At 33.6% G+C, this 18,299-nt stretch overlaps 4 protein-coding genes across 4 annotated transcripts; 3 read left to right on the forward strand and 1 right to left on the reverse strand.

The window, feature by feature from the left end:
* Positions 1 to 10,390: 10,390 nt before the first annotated feature.
* Positions 10,391 to 13,576, reverse strand: LOC139430207 (uncharacterized). Its single transcript, XM_071196871.1, has one exon. It carries the CDS (start codon positions 13,574 to 13,576, stop codon positions 10,391 to 10,393), a length of 3,186 nt encoding a protein of 1,061 aa, XP_071052972.1.
* A 2,122-nt stretch (positions 13,577 to 15,698) lies between these two features.
* Positions 15,699 to 16,190, forward strand: LOC111420046 (uncharacterized). The gene has a single exon (XM_023052952.2). It carries the CDS (start codon positions 15,864 to 15,866, stop codon positions 16,188 to 16,190), a length of 327 nt encoding a protein of 108 aa, XP_022908720.1. The 5' UTR covers positions 15,699 to 15,863.
* Positions 16,191 to 16,236: 46 nt separating this feature from the next.
* LOC139429966 (uncharacterized) lies at positions 16,237 to 16,518 on the forward strand. The gene has a single exon (XM_071196469.1). The coding sequence runs from the start codon at positions 16,237 to 16,239 to the stop codon at positions 16,516 to 16,518; it is 282 nt and encodes a 93-aa protein (XP_071052570.1).
* A 35-nt stretch (positions 16,519 to 16,553) lies between these two features.
* LOC111420045 (ankyrin repeat domain-containing protein 39) lies at positions 16,554 to 17,513 on the forward strand. Its single transcript, XM_023052951.2, has 2 exons — positions 16,554 to 16,857; positions 16,908 to 17,513. Exons 1-2 carry the CDS (start codon positions 16,554 to 16,556, stop codon positions 17,141 to 17,143), a joined length of 540 nt encoding a protein of 179 aa, XP_022908719.1. The 3' UTR covers positions 17,144 to 17,513.
* The last annotated feature ends 786 nt before the right edge of the window (positions 17,514 to 18,299 follow it).

Here is an 18,299-nt window from a genome sequence, read left to right on the forward strand (position 1 = left end):
CTATCGAAATGACAAAATGTCCGATCTCAATTCTCTCCCGTTAATCTTGTACAGCCCTCGGAATGACGCTGCGTTCGGCTCGTTGTTTATGCATATGGACGCCCGAAAGTCTAGCCCCCCATTAAAACAAAATTTGATTATAATTTTTAAATTCTCGAAATGACCGATTCGAAATATTTAAGGATTTTGATTAAAACACAATAATCTCATTAATCAAACACATAATTAAATTATCTCCTTAATTAATTGACCAATTGTAATCATCAACATCTCGATCAAAAGTATGATCTATGGTGAATACAAAGATGGAAATTCCCGATTTAAATGTGTACGGTTGTTGAGATATAAAACATTAAAATCCCTCAAACCATCAAACGTCATCACAGCGATCACGTCACGTTTAGCGTGCACATACGGAATATTTTTCGGTGCACGTTAGAACTTTATAATTTTGAGGTTGGTATTGTCGATCTGAATATTTTTCGGTGCACGTTAGAACTTTATAATTTTGATGTTGGTATTGTTGAATTTTCTCGGGAAAGCACAAGATAATGTCACTTCAATTAATAAAGTGATGTGTTACCCTGTTTCGAACAACGATACATATTTATTTGAACTAAAATTAGAACTAACACTAGAAACTTTCGGGTTTTGCCGTGCGTCTTTTAAGAAAAGGTTTGACATTTCTTTGAAGGTTTGATGCCATGTTGCAACCTTCTTCAGAAACTTCAAAGAGAACTTCGAATAAGATTCTGAAGAAGGTTGCAACATGGCATCCGAAACGTCAAACCTTTTCTTAAAAGACGCACTGCAAAACGCGGAAGTTTCTAGTGTTAGTACTAGTTTTAGTTCTAATTTTAGTTCAATTAACACCGGCCGTGAAAACCTTCGTACTTATGATACATATTTAGTTGTTAAAAATTATTAAAAATGAAGTGTGGCCAACTATTTCATTCTTTTAATGACTTCATTAAAAGTTTGAGACAATATGAAATAAAAAAAATACAAAAATATGTTATTAAATATTAAAGTAAATTAAACCAAAACCTTAAATATTATGAGGTTCAATACGTTTGCGTTCATGGTGGTATGGTAAGGGTCGTGGAAAAGGTTTACGTAAAACAAGGTATGTATAATAATTAAATTAAAATATGTATTTATCATATCGTCAACGGCGTTTGATATAACACAAATATTCAATATCCATTATTTATATGAATGTTTTAGTACTTTGATGAAGTGTCCTGCTATCATTAAAATTCGAGTTACTAAAGAAGGTGATTGCCTACAAATTAAACAATTATTAGAGAAACATGAAAATCATGATATGTCATCAGTAAGTAGGCATGATTATGTATATTTTATAGTGTATTCAATAATTCCATATTATCTAACCATGTTGCTTATACACCCATCACTTTTAGGTGGTGTTTAATCATTTACCATCTAATCGTAAATTAACTTCTGATAAAAAATGTATGGTCGAGGGTTTGTTGGATGTTTGTGGAAATAAAAAGCTGATTCAGCAAGAAATATTGAATTTAACTGGAAAATTAAGTACATTAAAAGATTTATCAAATATTTCATATAGTATGAAAAACGTTAGCAACGATTTGATATATGCTGTGAAGGAATTGAAAGACGTTCACAGTGAGTATATAGATAACTATTAGAAGTATAACATAGAATAGTAACAATGCAATAAAATTGTTACATCCATTGTATTTTTGTAGACCATTACGGGTTGGTTGCCCGCACTCTACGTCACACTATTTGCTACGCCTGGTCTGTGTTTTTACAGGTTATATGATAGACATTAATACGTCTAAAAACATAAAACTTCAAAAATAATATGAAGACGTCTAGGATATAACCTTTAAAAATACAGTAAACGCATAGACCATAACAATAGCTGAGCGTGGAAAATGGTGTGACGTAGTTTGCGGGCAGGTTGTCACAACAATGGATGTAGCAGTCCTTTGGTTATAACCACTTTTTTTGCATAATGTAACATATACATCTTACATGATTCTGAAAATCATATTAAAGTCCTCTATTTTTCAACTGAGTCCATGAGAAGGGCAATCAAATTATGGCCAGAATTTGTGTCAATAGATGGTACTTACAAGTTATTAAATATAGGATTTACAGTATTTATTATGATTGCAGAGGATTCAAATGGTCAAAGTGAAATAGTAGCAGTTGTTATAACAGCGCACAAGGACAAAGAAACATTTTCTTGGTTGTTGAACACCTTTAAAGAAGAGAATTCTGATTGTGAAAATCAAATAAAATGTTTCATGGGTAATAAGGATCTACTACAAAGAAATGTGATAAAACACAGTTTTCCTCAAGCCCAAGTATTCATTTCTCATTACTAAATTCGTGGCATTTCTTGAGAACAAATCACTACAAAAAGTAACCTAGTCATCACACCAACAGAAATAAACCATAGCTTTAGCAAATGTCAAACTGTTTATTTTTTCCTTACTGATCCTCCGATAATACATAAACACCACAACAATTTTTCTAGAAAAATGCAATCAGATCAAATTGCAAAAAGTAAAGTATTCATAAACCTTGAAAACAGACAAATCCAAATATATAAAAATATACAGGATATTCCATTTAAAAAAATAAAGTAGGTGGCAACTTCCGGTATAACCGAAAGTGCTAGAAATCTGAAAATATTTTAGTCGAAGAGAACGCAATTGATAATACTTAAATCTATATTTTCAAATTTTTATTTTGGCCAGAATCCTGTATAGTTCTAATGGTTGGTCGTCGTGGATGACCCTGTCTTATTTACATCATTTATAACTTATTACGACAAAATTATACCTATTTATTATTGCTGATACAGAAATATGACAGACATTTTATTATTACATATGGGAAAAACGGTGAACAACTCAAAAGTATTCATTTTGTTATGCGTAAAAACTATAAATTAATAAAGAATAAATTTTTATAATTTTGATAGTGCGACTATTCTCGCCGGTGTGCGATGTAATATGCTCTTTTGTTGAAAGTGAATGATTAAATTATTAACTTAAGATAGTAAGAACAAAACCGACAATACTTATACAAGCTTAAAACTTCCAAGTTATTAACGTGTACCGAATAATATTCAATATACGCACGCTAAACGTGACATCATAGCTGTGATGACGTTTCGCGTGTATATAACTTTTTAATTTGCGTACAAGTTAGCGTGTACCTAGACACAGGGTAGTTAATAATACAGTTTAATATACAGTGTGTCCCCGGATTGTGTCCCCGTAAGGTATAATTGACGATAAATTTTTGAATTCAAATTCCATCTTTTGTAATTAAAGTCTGGATGTCAAAAAACGAACTATAACCAAGTTTTACGTCAAATATCCTCAAAGTACCAAAGTTAACGCGAGAAGTTTGTTAACCGTTGCAGGTAAAGTGGTCTTTCTGAGCAATGTACAACAAAAGTTGATTAAGATAAAATGTTTGTTATGTTAAATTATAGCGATATGCCGAATTTTATTAATTTAGCATATAAAAGAAAAAATGAGTTTTTTCTTGAAAATTTTTTTCTAATATTCCGTTTTACAATAAAAACAAATGATCTGAGTGAACTAACAATTACCATTTGATAGCTTAGCTTTAGCCTATTGTCAAATATTAATTGATCATGTTTACATTACAACATAAAATATTTATAGTGCAGTGCTATGGATTGGGGAACATTACTTACAATGCAGTTTTAAGCCAATTTGAGGAAAAATTTTCATTTTTAGCAGATAAAAAACAGCTAAGAGAGTTGTTACAAATTTTCGGAAACAGGCAATATGGAAAATAAAAGGAAGCTTCTAGATAAACATGATTCGAGTCGATTGTTGCAGTAACGAACGCAATGGATTACGGTAAGGTGTCGTTAAAAAAAAGGGCAGTTCAAGTCGGTATAAGTAAATCCCATTTACAAGGAATTTATCGAGAAAATAAAAAATTGCCGTATAAACCAAAATTTAACCACACTATCGAATTAGGTGATGAAGCAAAACGTTTAGATTATTGTTTGTGGCTTGGGTACATAATTTTGAAAGACAGAACTTTTTTAAAACATAATATTTTCGGACGAAGCATTGTTCACCACTGGTCAAAGACTAATCCACATTATCGCATAGCTTGTAAACGCCAGTATTACCAGAAAGTGAATGTGTGGTGTGCTGTTTCGTGGGACGGTGTTATTGGACCTGACTTCATAAGCGGCAATTTGAATCAACACCGATATATGGAACTACTATAAAATTGTTTATTTAATCATCTTCACGGCGTGGATTTAGAAAAATGCAATAAATTATATTTTCAGCAAGATAGTTGCGGCCCACATTCCACCATTTTAATTAGAAATTATTTAAATACGTTATTGGGAAAAAATGGATTGGTAGATATGGTCCGCAACCATGGCCGCCAAGAAGACCGAATTTATCTATTATGGAATTTTATTTTTGGGGTTATGTCAAACAAAAAGTGTACACTGAAAATTTTAATAACAATTTCGACCGTTTAACAAAAAATTGAAACTGTTATTAGAGAAATTCCGTTGGACTGTATTAGAAAAAGTTATAAACAATGTCGGAAAAGGGCTGAATTATGTGTCAGTGTTGGTGGTGGTATCATTGAATAAGCTTTTATGTTAATTTAGTTTAGATCGAAAATATTTTGTTAATCTTATGATTTAAAAATCTGCATTTTGCTTTTATATCCCAAATTAATAAAATTCGGCATATCGCTATAATTTAACATAACAAACATTTTATCTTAATCAACTTTTGTTGTACACTGCTCAGAAAGACCACTTTACCTGCAACGGTTAACAAACTTCTTGCGTTAACTTTGGTACTTTAAGGACATTTGACGTAAAACTTGGTTATATTTCGTTTTATGACATCCAGACTTTAATTGCAAAAGATGGAATTTGAATTCAAAAATTTATCGTCAATTATACCTTACGGGGACACAATCCGGGGACACACTGTATATGTATATGTATTTAATATTAGATAGAGTTAAAATCGATAACAATAACGAAAATACATATTTACACAAATCAAGAAATTCTTAATTTATTTTTTATACACGGAAAGCGCGACAAGGTCCGTACTAGAACTTGCGGAATATTTAACAAAAGCTAGCAACATTTACTTCAGGTGACAAAAAAATTGTATAAAAAGCTAGAAACAAGTTACAATAAATGTTCGAAATGGTAGCCGTTGGCATTCAAGCACTGTGTTATACGTGAAGAAACAGGCTTACATGACACTGTTTCGTTATCATGCATGGTGTTCTTATGTATCTTAACTCTTAACCCTACTGTACGAATAAATAAAATAGATAAAGCTTTCTACAGTTCTTTATTTAAAAATAATAGCCCGGTTGATAATGGGTTGCCTTGTTGAGAATCGACAGTCTGAAAATTGTAGAATGGCTGTTATTTGATATTTGCTGAAAAACTTCCACTAACAGCTGGTAACCCTCATCCTTTTTATTTCTATCCATATATTAACTACTTTTTACTTTCCAACAAGTACTTCTTTGACATACATATACGCTTGCGAAGATCAATTTAAAACTGATAAAAATGGCATGAGCTGTCTCCACACGTACAAGCTTGCACGCGATGGGCAGTGCAAAATCAAGCTCAGACAGATCTTATCGTGCCATACCTAGACCTGACAGCGTCATCAGGTTTGCGGCATAGACGATCACTTTTGCTCGTATGCATTAACTCTGCGTGCAAATGTGACAGTTTTACATCACAGTGTATGGGCCGGTTATAGGTAGAAGTCAAATCTGAAGACCTTTCCGGGCAGTTCCACGGTTCTTTGAGGAACATTGAGGTGAGTTCTTGGTATACTTCCTTGCAATGAACTGGAGCTCCATCCAGTTGATACCAACAGCTTCTTCTCAAGTTCAAAGACAGGTTGTCAAGAAAATCTTCTACCACAGTATGTAACAAATTCAGGTAACGTTCTGCCGTTAAAACGCCGTCATAAATGACGTAAGAGAACCTAGCATCCATCATAAAGTGAAAAACGTTGAAACTAAACCTAACCTGATAGTTTCTTTCTCGGATTGCATGCAGGTTGACGGAAGTCCAGATATGGTTGTTATGCTTGTTAAAGATACGCGCGAAAACTTAAATTCGTCCGTATATACATATAACTTTCTTCGGAAAGTTTGAACACCTATATACTGATTCCCAGATTTTCTTTGGTAGCTCTAATTAAAGCGTTGGGATTGGCTTCGAAATAAGCGTAGAATAAGGTATTGTAGTAAGAACTTTGTCGCACTTTCCGTGTATACAAAATATTTTGCAAAACGTGTAATTTTACTTAGATTTATGAACACGCTGTATAGTGCATCTAATATCTTTGGATACTATCATCTACCTACAATAAATAACTATAATTACAGGCTTTGACTGTTATTTGACACATTTTAAAGGCAAAATCGCTAAGAATGTCGTTTTTAGATTGTTTTTAAAAAAGTCTAATTAGTATTATTTAGTATATTAATTTATATTGAACTTGGGACGATATCAGGTTTAACAACAACAAACAAAAGATATGTTATCAAGGTGATTTAGTCTGCTAAAATCATGTTTATTCTTAAATAATGTAAACACATTTTATTTAAAAATAGCACGAAATTTTAAAAACAGCGTTAAACAATCTCAAAAGGTATCAGTTTCTTTCCAAACTTTGAAAATGTTTATTAAAATCTCTTCATTCTTTTATTTTTTCTTTGTTATAATAACAGATTTTTCATTCTCTCAAGATGTTTGTCGTCATCCAAAAGCGGTTAAAAATTTCAACTAAACTGCGGTAATAATTTTTTAGTTTTATTTAATGATTTAAATATTATATATATGTTAATTTTATTTTGAAAGTGTACTGAAAAATTATGGTATATTTACGCAGGAAATGTTCTTTGCGAAGCTTGCTGTATAACCCGTAATTTGGTTCAACTAAAACCAGGAACAATGCAATCAACTGATACAACAACTGTAAAGGGGTACATTTTTAAATTCAATTAAATAATGATAATTGCAAAATATGAATTATTTTAGTGAAACCACATCAATAACATTTACAGTTACAAAATTTACTGCTGATGCAACTTATTACGCATTAGGAGGTAATAAAAACAATTTCTCGAAAGATTGTAGTGTTAAATAATTTAAAAATTTTTAGATTCACGTACTTTAGAAGTTATTGATACAGATAACTGTGAATCATATGCGGTTGTTTATAATGAGATAGCAGGTAAGTTAATAAAATTAATTTTTTTAAACAATATTTTGATTCTTATTTTTTGTTTTTGATTCACTCAGGTATTGACCTTAAAGTTTTTACATTAAATCCTCAACAAGAACCCGACTTATTGCCTAAAGTGAAAGGAGTAAACATGTGCGATATGAATTTGTTTGAATACAAACCTGCAGTATATTGTTTTGTATAATTTTCAAATAATTATATGTAATTATGTATTGCAAATACTTTTGTTATTGTCTAAATATGCATAGTTAATAAATAAATAAAAAGAGTAAATCTTATTAATAATTATATAAGACGTATTTATTACCTGAATGTTTATAAAATACATACAGGGTGTATCTGAATGACGTGCCCAAAATACAGGGGGTGATTGTTTAGGCAATTTTAAGGGTACTTTCTTATATAAACTATCAGCGATTTCGACTCCCCTGCGGAGCTACATTAACACCAAGGAAATGAAATTTGGGAAATATGTTTAGCTTATAATAGGGCATGTTTCGAGCCTATTTGTACTTTCAATCTTCTCTTCTAAGTTACTAAACATAACCACCCCCGTTCAATTTTTGTCTAGATCTTTTTTATGACGGTGATAAATACATTGGAAATATTTTATTTAGATAGACAAAAATGTTCTAAAACTTTTTTGCCTCTCTGATGTTCTTCGAAAAGTTAATAGTTTATGAGAAAAAAATTAATTAAGCAAACATTAACTGTTAAGCTGTAGCGTTGTTATCGAAAGTTGGAATGAATTTTTAAAGAAAACATCTTAGCAGGCTTAACAATCTTTGTCAGAAATATTTTTGACGTTTAAATGTCAGTGGTTTTCTTACTATTATTATTGTTTTATTTAAAATTTTGACACGTCGAGTGAACGAGCGCAAATGCGGTAGAACTTTATTCATAAATTAATTTGAAAAACAATATTAATAGTAAGAAAACCACTGACATTTAAACGTCAAAAATGTTTCTGGCAAAGATTGCCTACTAAGATTTTTTCATTAAAAATTCATTCCAACTTTTGATCGACAACCCCGTTGTTGAACGGGCAGTGTTTACTTTATTATTTTTTTTCTCAAAAATTAGTCGTTTTTGGAAAAATTTTAGAGAGACAAAAAAGTTTTAGGATACTTTCATCTACCTATGTAATTTTTTTTTAATGTATTTACCCTCTGCATAAAAAAATTTTAGCAAAAATGTAAAGGGGGTGGTTACGTTTAGTAGTTTAGAAGGATAGGTTGAAAGTACTAATAGGGTGAAAACGTGCCCTACTACCAGTTAAACATATTCCCCAAATTTCGTTGTCCTAGCGTTTATGGTTTTTGAGAAAAAAAAATTAAACCAAAATTTTCCGCCATTTTTGGAGGGGTGTAGCTCCTTAGGGGAGCCCAAATCGCCCATGGTTTATATATCAAAGTACCCTTAAAATTGCCTAAAGAATCACCTCCTTGAAGTTTGGGCATGTCATTCAGATACACCCTGTATACGCAATTTTGTATTAAATGTAAATAACAGGAATTTTTAAATACAACAAAGTAGCATCATTTTGTATTATCAATACGTATAAATAATATAAGTACGAAGGCTTTCACGGCCGGTGTGAATTAAACTAAAATTAGAACTAAAACTAGAAGTGTTCGAAGTGTCACTTCGAACCAGTTTCTGAAGAAGGTTGCAACATGGCATCCGAAACGTCAAACCTTTTATTACAAGACGCACGGCAAAACTCGGAAGTTTCTAGTTTTAGTTCTAATTTTAGTTTAACATATAAATAATAATCGCTATTTATAATAAGCATAAAAGAAGATATATCTTCCACATCAGAGCATTATACGGTTGAAGGATGCATCATACATTATTCTGAAGCGATTTTTCTAATAAAATTTTTTCGAAATGTTTATAATAACTGCACGGGAACTGTTTAAAGTCGTCCAATAGGAGATCGTAAATCAGACCCAGGCAATCGACTCCTGCATACTATAATTAGTATATTTACACGGTACAATTTGTTTAAAAAAGAATTTTATCAAAATATTAAAAAAAATTTTACAAAACACAGTTAATTATAATAAACTATTGATTAAACGGTTATAAACAAATAATTATTTGGTAACTTCGAGTATGTCAGCATTACTGTTCCATCATACGCTTTTACCGTAATAACTATATACTATAATATATTAAGAGTAATGACGAATTAACATGGTATAAGAATTGTTAAAACATAAAACCATAAATTTCGTCGTTTTTAACATCTTTACAAATTATTCGCAAACCGATGGGACACTTTGTACAGGTGTCCCAAATTCGTTATTCGCATAGGCTATCTCCGTAACTAAAAGAGATAGAAAAAAAGTAGCTTACATGTCACGATTTCGTTTACGAGAAACTGCTAACGCGGAAAACTCCGAACAGCTACCGTCTTTTGTTTTCGCCCTATCAGCAAAAACTGAAAAATGTGCGAAAACGACAAACGTTAATATCTCACTTATTACCAAAGATGAAGTATTTGATTATTTATTTTTTATCTGGTGGGCGCTGGTTAACAACAAAATCTTGGTTTTACGTTTCCATAAACTTTATTATTAATTACACTTAAACTATACATATAAATAGCGATTAGTTGTGGCGAGAGTTATATAGGGAGCCTTGCTCCGCGTAAATTGAAGGGGTACTGTTTCGGTGTGTGTTAAATCGAAGACTGAATAACTGATACGAGTTGAGCTCGCAGGCTCCTTCTTTATTTTAGGTCATAACTAAAAACCCTTACCTAAACACCGAAATACCCCAACGCATTCCCACACTTAACTCCACCCAATAAATAATGCGATAAAAGACTCTAATATTGCGACTCGAGACACTTCAAATCTAGACTAAACAAATGAGGCGATACAAATAAATCCAATATAAATGAACTAATATAATATAAACCTATCAAATCTAATATAAATTAACCAATATAATATAAAATCTAACATACTCCCCGCCTTGAAAGAACTACCTTTCAACAAATAAAAACACAAATTAACAATAATGACTCAACATCAAAATGTATGAAAAAAATCGAAAAATTAAATTTACACTATTGAGTGATTAATCGCGCACACACAATTCACGTAATCACAAGCAATCACATTAATGAAACCCAAGACTGCTATTCCATTGGTAGTGGACACAGTCTGACCGTGGCCCCTTTGATGATCCCATTTTGTGTGCGTGACCACTCGTGCGACTCCATCCTTATCGCAGTGCAATTCTATAATTCGGCCTGTAAGCCACTTTAAGGTAGGCAAATTGTCTTTCTTCATTGACACCAATCGGCCCAACCTTAAGTTAGCGTCACCCGTAAACCAGTCGTAGTACCTCTGCAGCTCAGACAAATATGCTTTGGACCACCTGGTCCAAAAATGTTGTTGAATCTGCTGGACGCGATGGAACTGCGATAAGCGGTCTTCATTGTTGCGACTCAAACCTGGATCTGGTGGGAAAGTAAGTTTCCCACCAATTAGAAAATGTGCCGGGGTTGATAGAGTCGTATCGTTGGGATCGGTGGATAATGGGGTTAATGGCCGGGAATTAAGGATGGCCTCAATCTGAACAGATAATGTATAAAAATTTTCGTACGTAAACGAGGCATTGCCGGTAACCCGACGTAAATGAAATTTTACTGACTTAACACCGCCTTCCCATAATCCACCAAGGTGTGGCAAGTTAGGGGGAGTATTCAACCAACTATTAGAAGCGTTTTCAATCGGTGTTTTGAGTTCGCTAGAGTTATCAATCAAGAACAGACTTAGCTCCTGTAATTCGCGATTACCACCCACGAACTTAGTTCCGCTATCAGAGAACATTCGATTCGGTTTCCCGCGCCTAGCTGAAAGTCGCCGAAGAGCAGCAATAAAACACTCTTTACTAAGTTCGGTTGGATTGATTAAACAGGCACGGTACATTTTTTGCATATCCGCGGTAGCTACGTGCTCGTATTCCCGAAACCGTTTCAAGGCACTGAACAAGTCAGGCTGTAATATAGGTCCCACAATCTGACAATTATTAAGTGAATATCCCATTGACGTGGGACATGATGCATCGAAAACGACCCTTGTGATGGCACTATTTTCATTTAACACGCCGTGTGAAATGTAATAACCCTCGCGTGTATCAACAATCTTTCTTAATTGACCCAACTCCAAATACTCTCGCATAAATGTATGATATTGCTCACCGAATTCACGATTTCGTTTGCATTTCCGCTCGATACCCATCAAACTATTTTCCGCGGTTTTATGCGATTCGCCCAACCAATCTAAACCTTTCTTTAGCGGTGTCGAAACAATGAATCGTCCGTCTTCTGCACGTTTAGTGGTTTTATAAAAATGATTTTTGCAAAATGTTTCATTTTTCGATGAGTGAACTAACCCTTCAAACTCCTCGACTTCCCGAAACCGCGCCAACTGCTTACTTATTACGGAATTGTCATCCTTATAAATTAAATTGCACCGCACCGAATGTGCTGCGCTCGCTTGTATCGGCCCCGAAACGATCCACCCCAAACGGGTGTTTTGCATGATAGGCCCTTTTGCAAGTTTGATTTGCCCAACGCATAACAAATTCCAAAAATAATCAGCCCCGACCAGCATATCTATCTTATCGGGTTTATTGAACAATGGATCCGCCAAGCGAATGTGTGTAGGTATTTTTAAAGTGTTTGCGTTTATTTCAAAATTGGGTAAATCATTCGCGATTGTTGCTATAACCAAGCAATTAACCTTAAGTGAAAAATCCGTGCAGTGTGAATGTATTCGCAATGAACAAGAACTCGTTATTGTTGACTGTGTTTGATTTATTGTTGCTACATTAACGTTTGTTGCTGTTCTAGCCAACCTTAACCGCTTGCAAGCTTCTACCGAAAGAAAACTACTTTGACTGCCCGGATCCAAGAGTGCGCGTAATGAATGTTTTTTGTTATGTCTATCGAATGCGTGAACGGTTACGGTGGAGAGTAAGATGTTTGAATGATTTGCATGCTGTGCGAAATTTAGACTGTGTGCTTGGGTGGATGTCGTTGGTTGTGGTGGTGAATCTAAGCGATCGTGCGTCAAATGAAGTAAGGTATGATGACGAGAATTGCACCGTTTACAAGAGCTCGAACGGCATTGTTTAACAAAATGTCCCGACCGTAGACAATTCATACACACCTTTAATTGTTTGACCCGGTCTATACGGCCCCGAACCGTAAGTTTAGTGAAATTTGAACATTCCTGTATGTAATGTTCTCCATTGCAGTTTACACAACGCTTAACACCCGAATTAGCAACCAAAAACGTTTTTGATTTCGGTTTTGATTTATCGATTATCCGCTTACCCGAACCGTTTTCCAAAGTTTCCAATAAATCAGCGCGTTCTTTCAAAAACCCTAACAAATTTTCTAAATTCGCTTTGTTTAAACCGGACTTTTTCCTTTCCCACTCCCGATTGGAATCAGCGTCCAATTTCGACACGGCTAAATAAATAAGTAGCGTGTCCCAATTATCCGTAGGTTCATTCAATGCAGCTAACGCGCGCAGATGTTTACGAAAGTCGTCAATAAAACTTCGAATCGGCTGTGGATTATCACCCGAAACCCCTTCAATTTCGAACAATGCCTTAACGTGATTATGAATTAATATCCGCGGGTTATCATAACGCTCGCGAATCAACCCCCAAGCGACTTCATAGTTAGAATTTGTCAATTCTAAGCTTTCGATAACCTGACGAGCATTACCGGTCAGTGCCGACAGTAAGTAATGAAATTTTTGAATGTCGTTGATCATTGGGTTGTTATGAATTAATGATTCGAAAATGTCTCTAAACCCTAGCCATGCGTCGTAACCACCGTCAAACTTTGGTAAATCTATAACCGGTAGCTTTACATGTTGATCCGGGGAAGGTCCTACAATGAACGACGAATCGGCGCATATATTTCTATTTGTCAAAATTCGCTTAGCTTTAGCCGTATTCGCGTAAAAACTCTCCTCGAATGTCTCCCTCTCCGCGTTTTGTGACTCGCCATCAACGCTTAACAAATCTATTTCACCCTGAATTTCCTCGAACTCATCGATAAGATTAATTGCCCGATTGTATCTTTGTTCTAACTCTAACGAAAGTTCCTGATTAATACCGCTTTCTCTGATATTTGATTCAAATTTTATTACAAATTTCGCAAAATTCGTGAGTTTGCCCTTGACAATACCTCGTTTTTTAGTTAAATTTTCTGACTGACTCATGATCGCGATTGACAAGTTTCAGATTGAGAACGATAAAGGAGAAAGCAAAGGGACTTACGGTACTTGTTTCTATGGCGTTGGTCGCTTCCAGTACGTGATGGACGAATTTCTTCTATCTCGAATTTGTTGAGAGTTGCATGAAGTAGAAATTCGGTCTTCGAACACTCCTGGCGAATGTTCTCCAAAAAGCTGCGTAACTGGCGGGCCAACGTTGTCGAATTTAATTTAATTTTACACGCCGCATCAAGGAACCGAAGACACTTAAATCTTCTTATATTTTCCCTATCCGGCTCGAAGGACCATTTATGATTATTTATTTTTTATCTGGTGGGCGCTGGTTAACAACAAAATCTTGGTTTTACGTTTCCATAAACTTTATTATTAATTACACTTAAACTATACATATAAATAGCGATTAGTTGTGGCGAGAGTTATATAGGGAGCCTTGCTCCGCGTAAATTGAAGGGGTACTGTTTCGGTGTGTGTTAAATCGAAGACTGAATAACTGATACGAGTTGAGCTCGCAGGCTCCTTCTTTATTTTAGGTCATAACTAAAAACCCTTACCTAAACACCGAAATACCCCAACGCATTCCCACACTTAACTCCACCCAATAAATAATGCGATAAAAGACTCTAATATTGCGACTCGAGACACTTCAAATCTAGACTAAACAAATGAGGCGATACAAATAAATCCAATATAAATGAACTAATATAATATAAACCTATCAAATCTAATATAAATTAACCAATATAATATAAAATCTAACAGTATTATACATATTAAAACATTACACTAAATAAACTTTTTACGAAGAATTCAGTGGTTTAGGTAGAATTTTTTTCCCATTTTTTATTTTCGTTGGCTATGACCTAAAATAATTTTTTATTGTTTTCTGATAATAAATATGTATGTATAGTTTGTTGGGTATATTTATTATAGTTGTTGAATAGTTAGCAAAAATTCTTTTTGTTCTTTCTAAAACTATTGTATGTATTTAAAAGTTAATGTTGTTATGGTAATAACCATACCATGATGGAAAACAATGTTTCCAATTATTGCCAAAGATTGTATTTAAAAATTCACTAACAACTCTGGCATTACGTATCTACTGGTGCTCAGTCATGTTGAAAAAAATACATATCATTTGAAACATATTTAATGGCAAATTGTGACATAAGGCTCGATGTACTGCCTTAACATATTAAGGTGTATACTGAATTCTTCGTAAAAAGTTTCCCATATAATGTTTTATTTATAATACTTCATCTTTGGTGATAGGATCGAAAACCGAGATCACGTAAGCTACTTTTTTTCTATATTTTTTAGTTTAGGAGATAGCCTATGCGGTCAACTGATTTGGGACACCTTGGCCTCCTAAAAACGGTTGTATGCGTCTGGCAAACATCTTTGTTAGTACTTTGCATGTTGTACTGAGTAATGAGATTGGATCGGGGTAGGTATGTCAATGTTGCTTTCTTTAAATTATGATATATTGCTTCTGGCATCACTTTCAACAAGATCAATCAGTAAATTTAACCGAACCCGCTGTTCGCTACAGTTCATATGGACATGGAAATGGTGGTCTTCATCGTTTCTCATCAAGTCAATGTCGAAGCCATCCAAACCAAATCCTTGGCAATACGAACGAGATCAGAAACCTCAAAATGATCAAACCCTTTGAGCAGCTGTAATTTATGTTAGTGTAAAAGCAAATTACAGTGTTCGTGTGTACATTAATGTTGGTATAATTAAAATATTAGAAACCATAGAGAGTTAAGTTCATGGATATAAGTTGCGTTGCCGTAGTAGATTAGGTTTAAAATATATTGATTTGAGTCATGATCAGACTAACATGAACAGCGCCATCTCTACTTGTTGCTTTATTGGATTACAGATAATCGATACGTTCATTATATTTATAGCGAATAGATGGTGCTGATCACATTATAAAAGCTAATTAATTGAAATCATTTTCTTAATATTACAAGTTAATCATTATTAAATAAATTTAGTAAAGTTATATGTACTAAAATTACTTCTTTATTTTAAAAAAATTTATTTTAAAATTCCAAAAATTGAATTTTTTTGAGGTTACATCTTATGTCAAAATGACTACAATTGCTCTTGGGTTGTCATTGTTGACCACAATAAAATTTTAAAGGTTAAATGTGAGCCTCCAAACGCAATATAAATCATTTTGAGTTTATTTAAAATCTTTAAGTTATTTTTTTTTCATACATTTATTATCAATTTTCCGATAAGAATTTGATAAGATAATCTAATGCCGTATATTTTAGTAAGAGGCAACTTGGCCTCTTATGGTAACCGGTATCCTTGGCGGGTTTTAGTTTCCGGATTAAAAGCAACCGATATCGAACAATTAAAACGTTTCGCATCTGGTGGTTATTGTGACGATTCTACGATAGTTTATATGCAACATCCTTGTGTTATTTTAACAGCTTTGGAAGTGTTGGGTTATAAAGTGGTCGCATCTAGTTCAACCAGCGTGAAACAAGACTACAACGAGTATATGTGGACGATGCGTAAGGAATTTAACGAACCTGAACCAAATATAGATCACGATAAAGTTAATAACGCGAACAAATAGATTAATTCATTCCAGATTAAAATTTGGGCGTAACCGAAAAAGAAAAATGGAAATTCCTGCGAGTTTATTAATGACAAGTGGAATCCATGCTTATGTTGTGGTAAAAGCGTCTCTTCAATCAACCAATTCATTGGTATTTGGTTTAAGTAAAGTTGAAACGGATGCTTTGGTGAAAAAGTTCGATAATTTTAAAGAAGAGGTTATGAACGGTTGTTTAATAAGAGGGTCACCAATTCAAGTCGTTAATGCTTTAGCGGAGCTTGGTTACAGAGTTGTTGGAACAACCGGAGACGCCGAAGTGGTTTTTACTATGCAAAGAGATATCTAATAAACAAACAATTAATGTCATCTTAGTTTTTAAAAATGTCATGTGATCATAAAAATTGTTGTAACAAATCAGACCAATTACGTCAAACATTAGATGAGTTGGATTTTGAAAGAGGGATTTGGGCATCGGCGCAATGTGGGGATTTGGAAAGATGTCAAAAACTTGTTAAAACGGGAGTTGATGTGAACGTTGAGGATAATTTTGGTTATACTGCTTTACATTATAGTGCAAGGCATGGAAAGTTAGATGTTTGTAAATGGTTATTGAGGGAAAATGCTAAAGTTGATGCAAAGACAAGGTCTGGAGGAGCAACCCCATTACACAGGGCGTGTACAACAGGTAATAATAAATCTATTAGCTTCAAATTATGTTATTAATTCGGTCTTCAGGTCACCTGGAGGTTGTTCGACTTCTCCTCACTTATAAAGCCGATCCAGAAATTAAAGACGCTGATGGAAAGACAGCTCTCCATAGAGCTGCAGAAAACCAACATGATAAAATTTGTGAATTATTAATAAATCAATCGCATAATCCAATGGCATTAAAGCGGCACATTGATAAAAAAAACAAACTTGCAGTGGATTATGCCAAAAATGATATTTTAAAAGATTTGTTAAAAATGTAGTAAAAAATGTATATGTAAAATTCTCTTCTTGTCATCTCTTTTTCTTGCCTTGTGTCGACATTTCATTTGCTCTTAAGGCGATACAACTTAAACAATAACCCTTGAAGGTAAATAAATAAAATATAATTTTTATGTTCAAGTTGGATCACCTTTAAATTCAGTTTATAGTAAATGTTTAAATTAAATAAAATAATATAGTCTTAAAAATATGTATGTACTTAACTTGTTAATTGTAGCTTATTGTATTATACTTGGATGTTATAAATCAATTTGGTTTTTGATGTATTTACTATATTACAAAACTATTATTACAGACCAAAACAACCATTTCTTATCTACAATATTAATCCATAATAAAATTGTGAAACTATATCAGTATTTTCTTTTGTCATAATGTGGCAGATTTAACATGTTCAACACCTTCAAATTTTGTTTTCTTTCTTTTTCAAAACTCAATTCAGAACTGTTAGGTTTAGTTTTCTACCTTACGCATCTTATAGATAAATTGACACAGCAAATTACAGAGAGTTTTACGATATCTTGGAAACCTCGTTTAGTGAGCGTTTATCTGAATCTGTAAATATCTTTTGCCTTGGAGACTTTAATATTGATCTTTTGAAAGATGACGATCCATCTACTACTTTTCACATGAGTTTCCTGAATCAGTAGAGGCGATACAGCTTATTAATAAATCTACTAGAGTTACGAGAGTTTCATCCACATTAATCGATCTGATTATAACCACGAACCCGTCTCTTGTGATACACAATGATGTTGACTGTAGTTTTAGTAATCACGTTACATTATTACAAGTAAATCTCCTTTGAGCCTCTTTTAAAAATATACCGTGTGTTGGCATCTATTGATATAAATTCTTTTTATTGTCTTTCTTCTTACCATATTTTCCTTCTGCTTGCGTCGTTTGGTAGCTCGCTGGACATCGTTTAGTTAGTTCTGAAGCCGTTCTTCTGGAGTACATCTTTCAGCAGCCCGTCTTCTTTCTTCAAATTCTTTCCGTCACATATGCTTCCTGCTCGCTATAATAAGGCTTAGATGACTGACCTCATCTGTTGTGGATGGTGATACACTCCTATTGATCTTTCTAGTGATCAAAACATCCTAAAAAGGCAACTGTTTTGCAGCTTTCGTTTCCATG

The sequence above is a fragment of the Onthophagus taurus genome, chromosome 6 (genome assembly GCF_036711975.1).
Source record: "Onthophagus taurus isolate NC chromosome 6, IU_Otau_3.0, whole genome shotgun sequence".
NCBI lineage: Eukaryota > Metazoa > Arthropoda > Insecta > Coleoptera > Scarabaeidae > Onthophagus > Onthophagus taurus.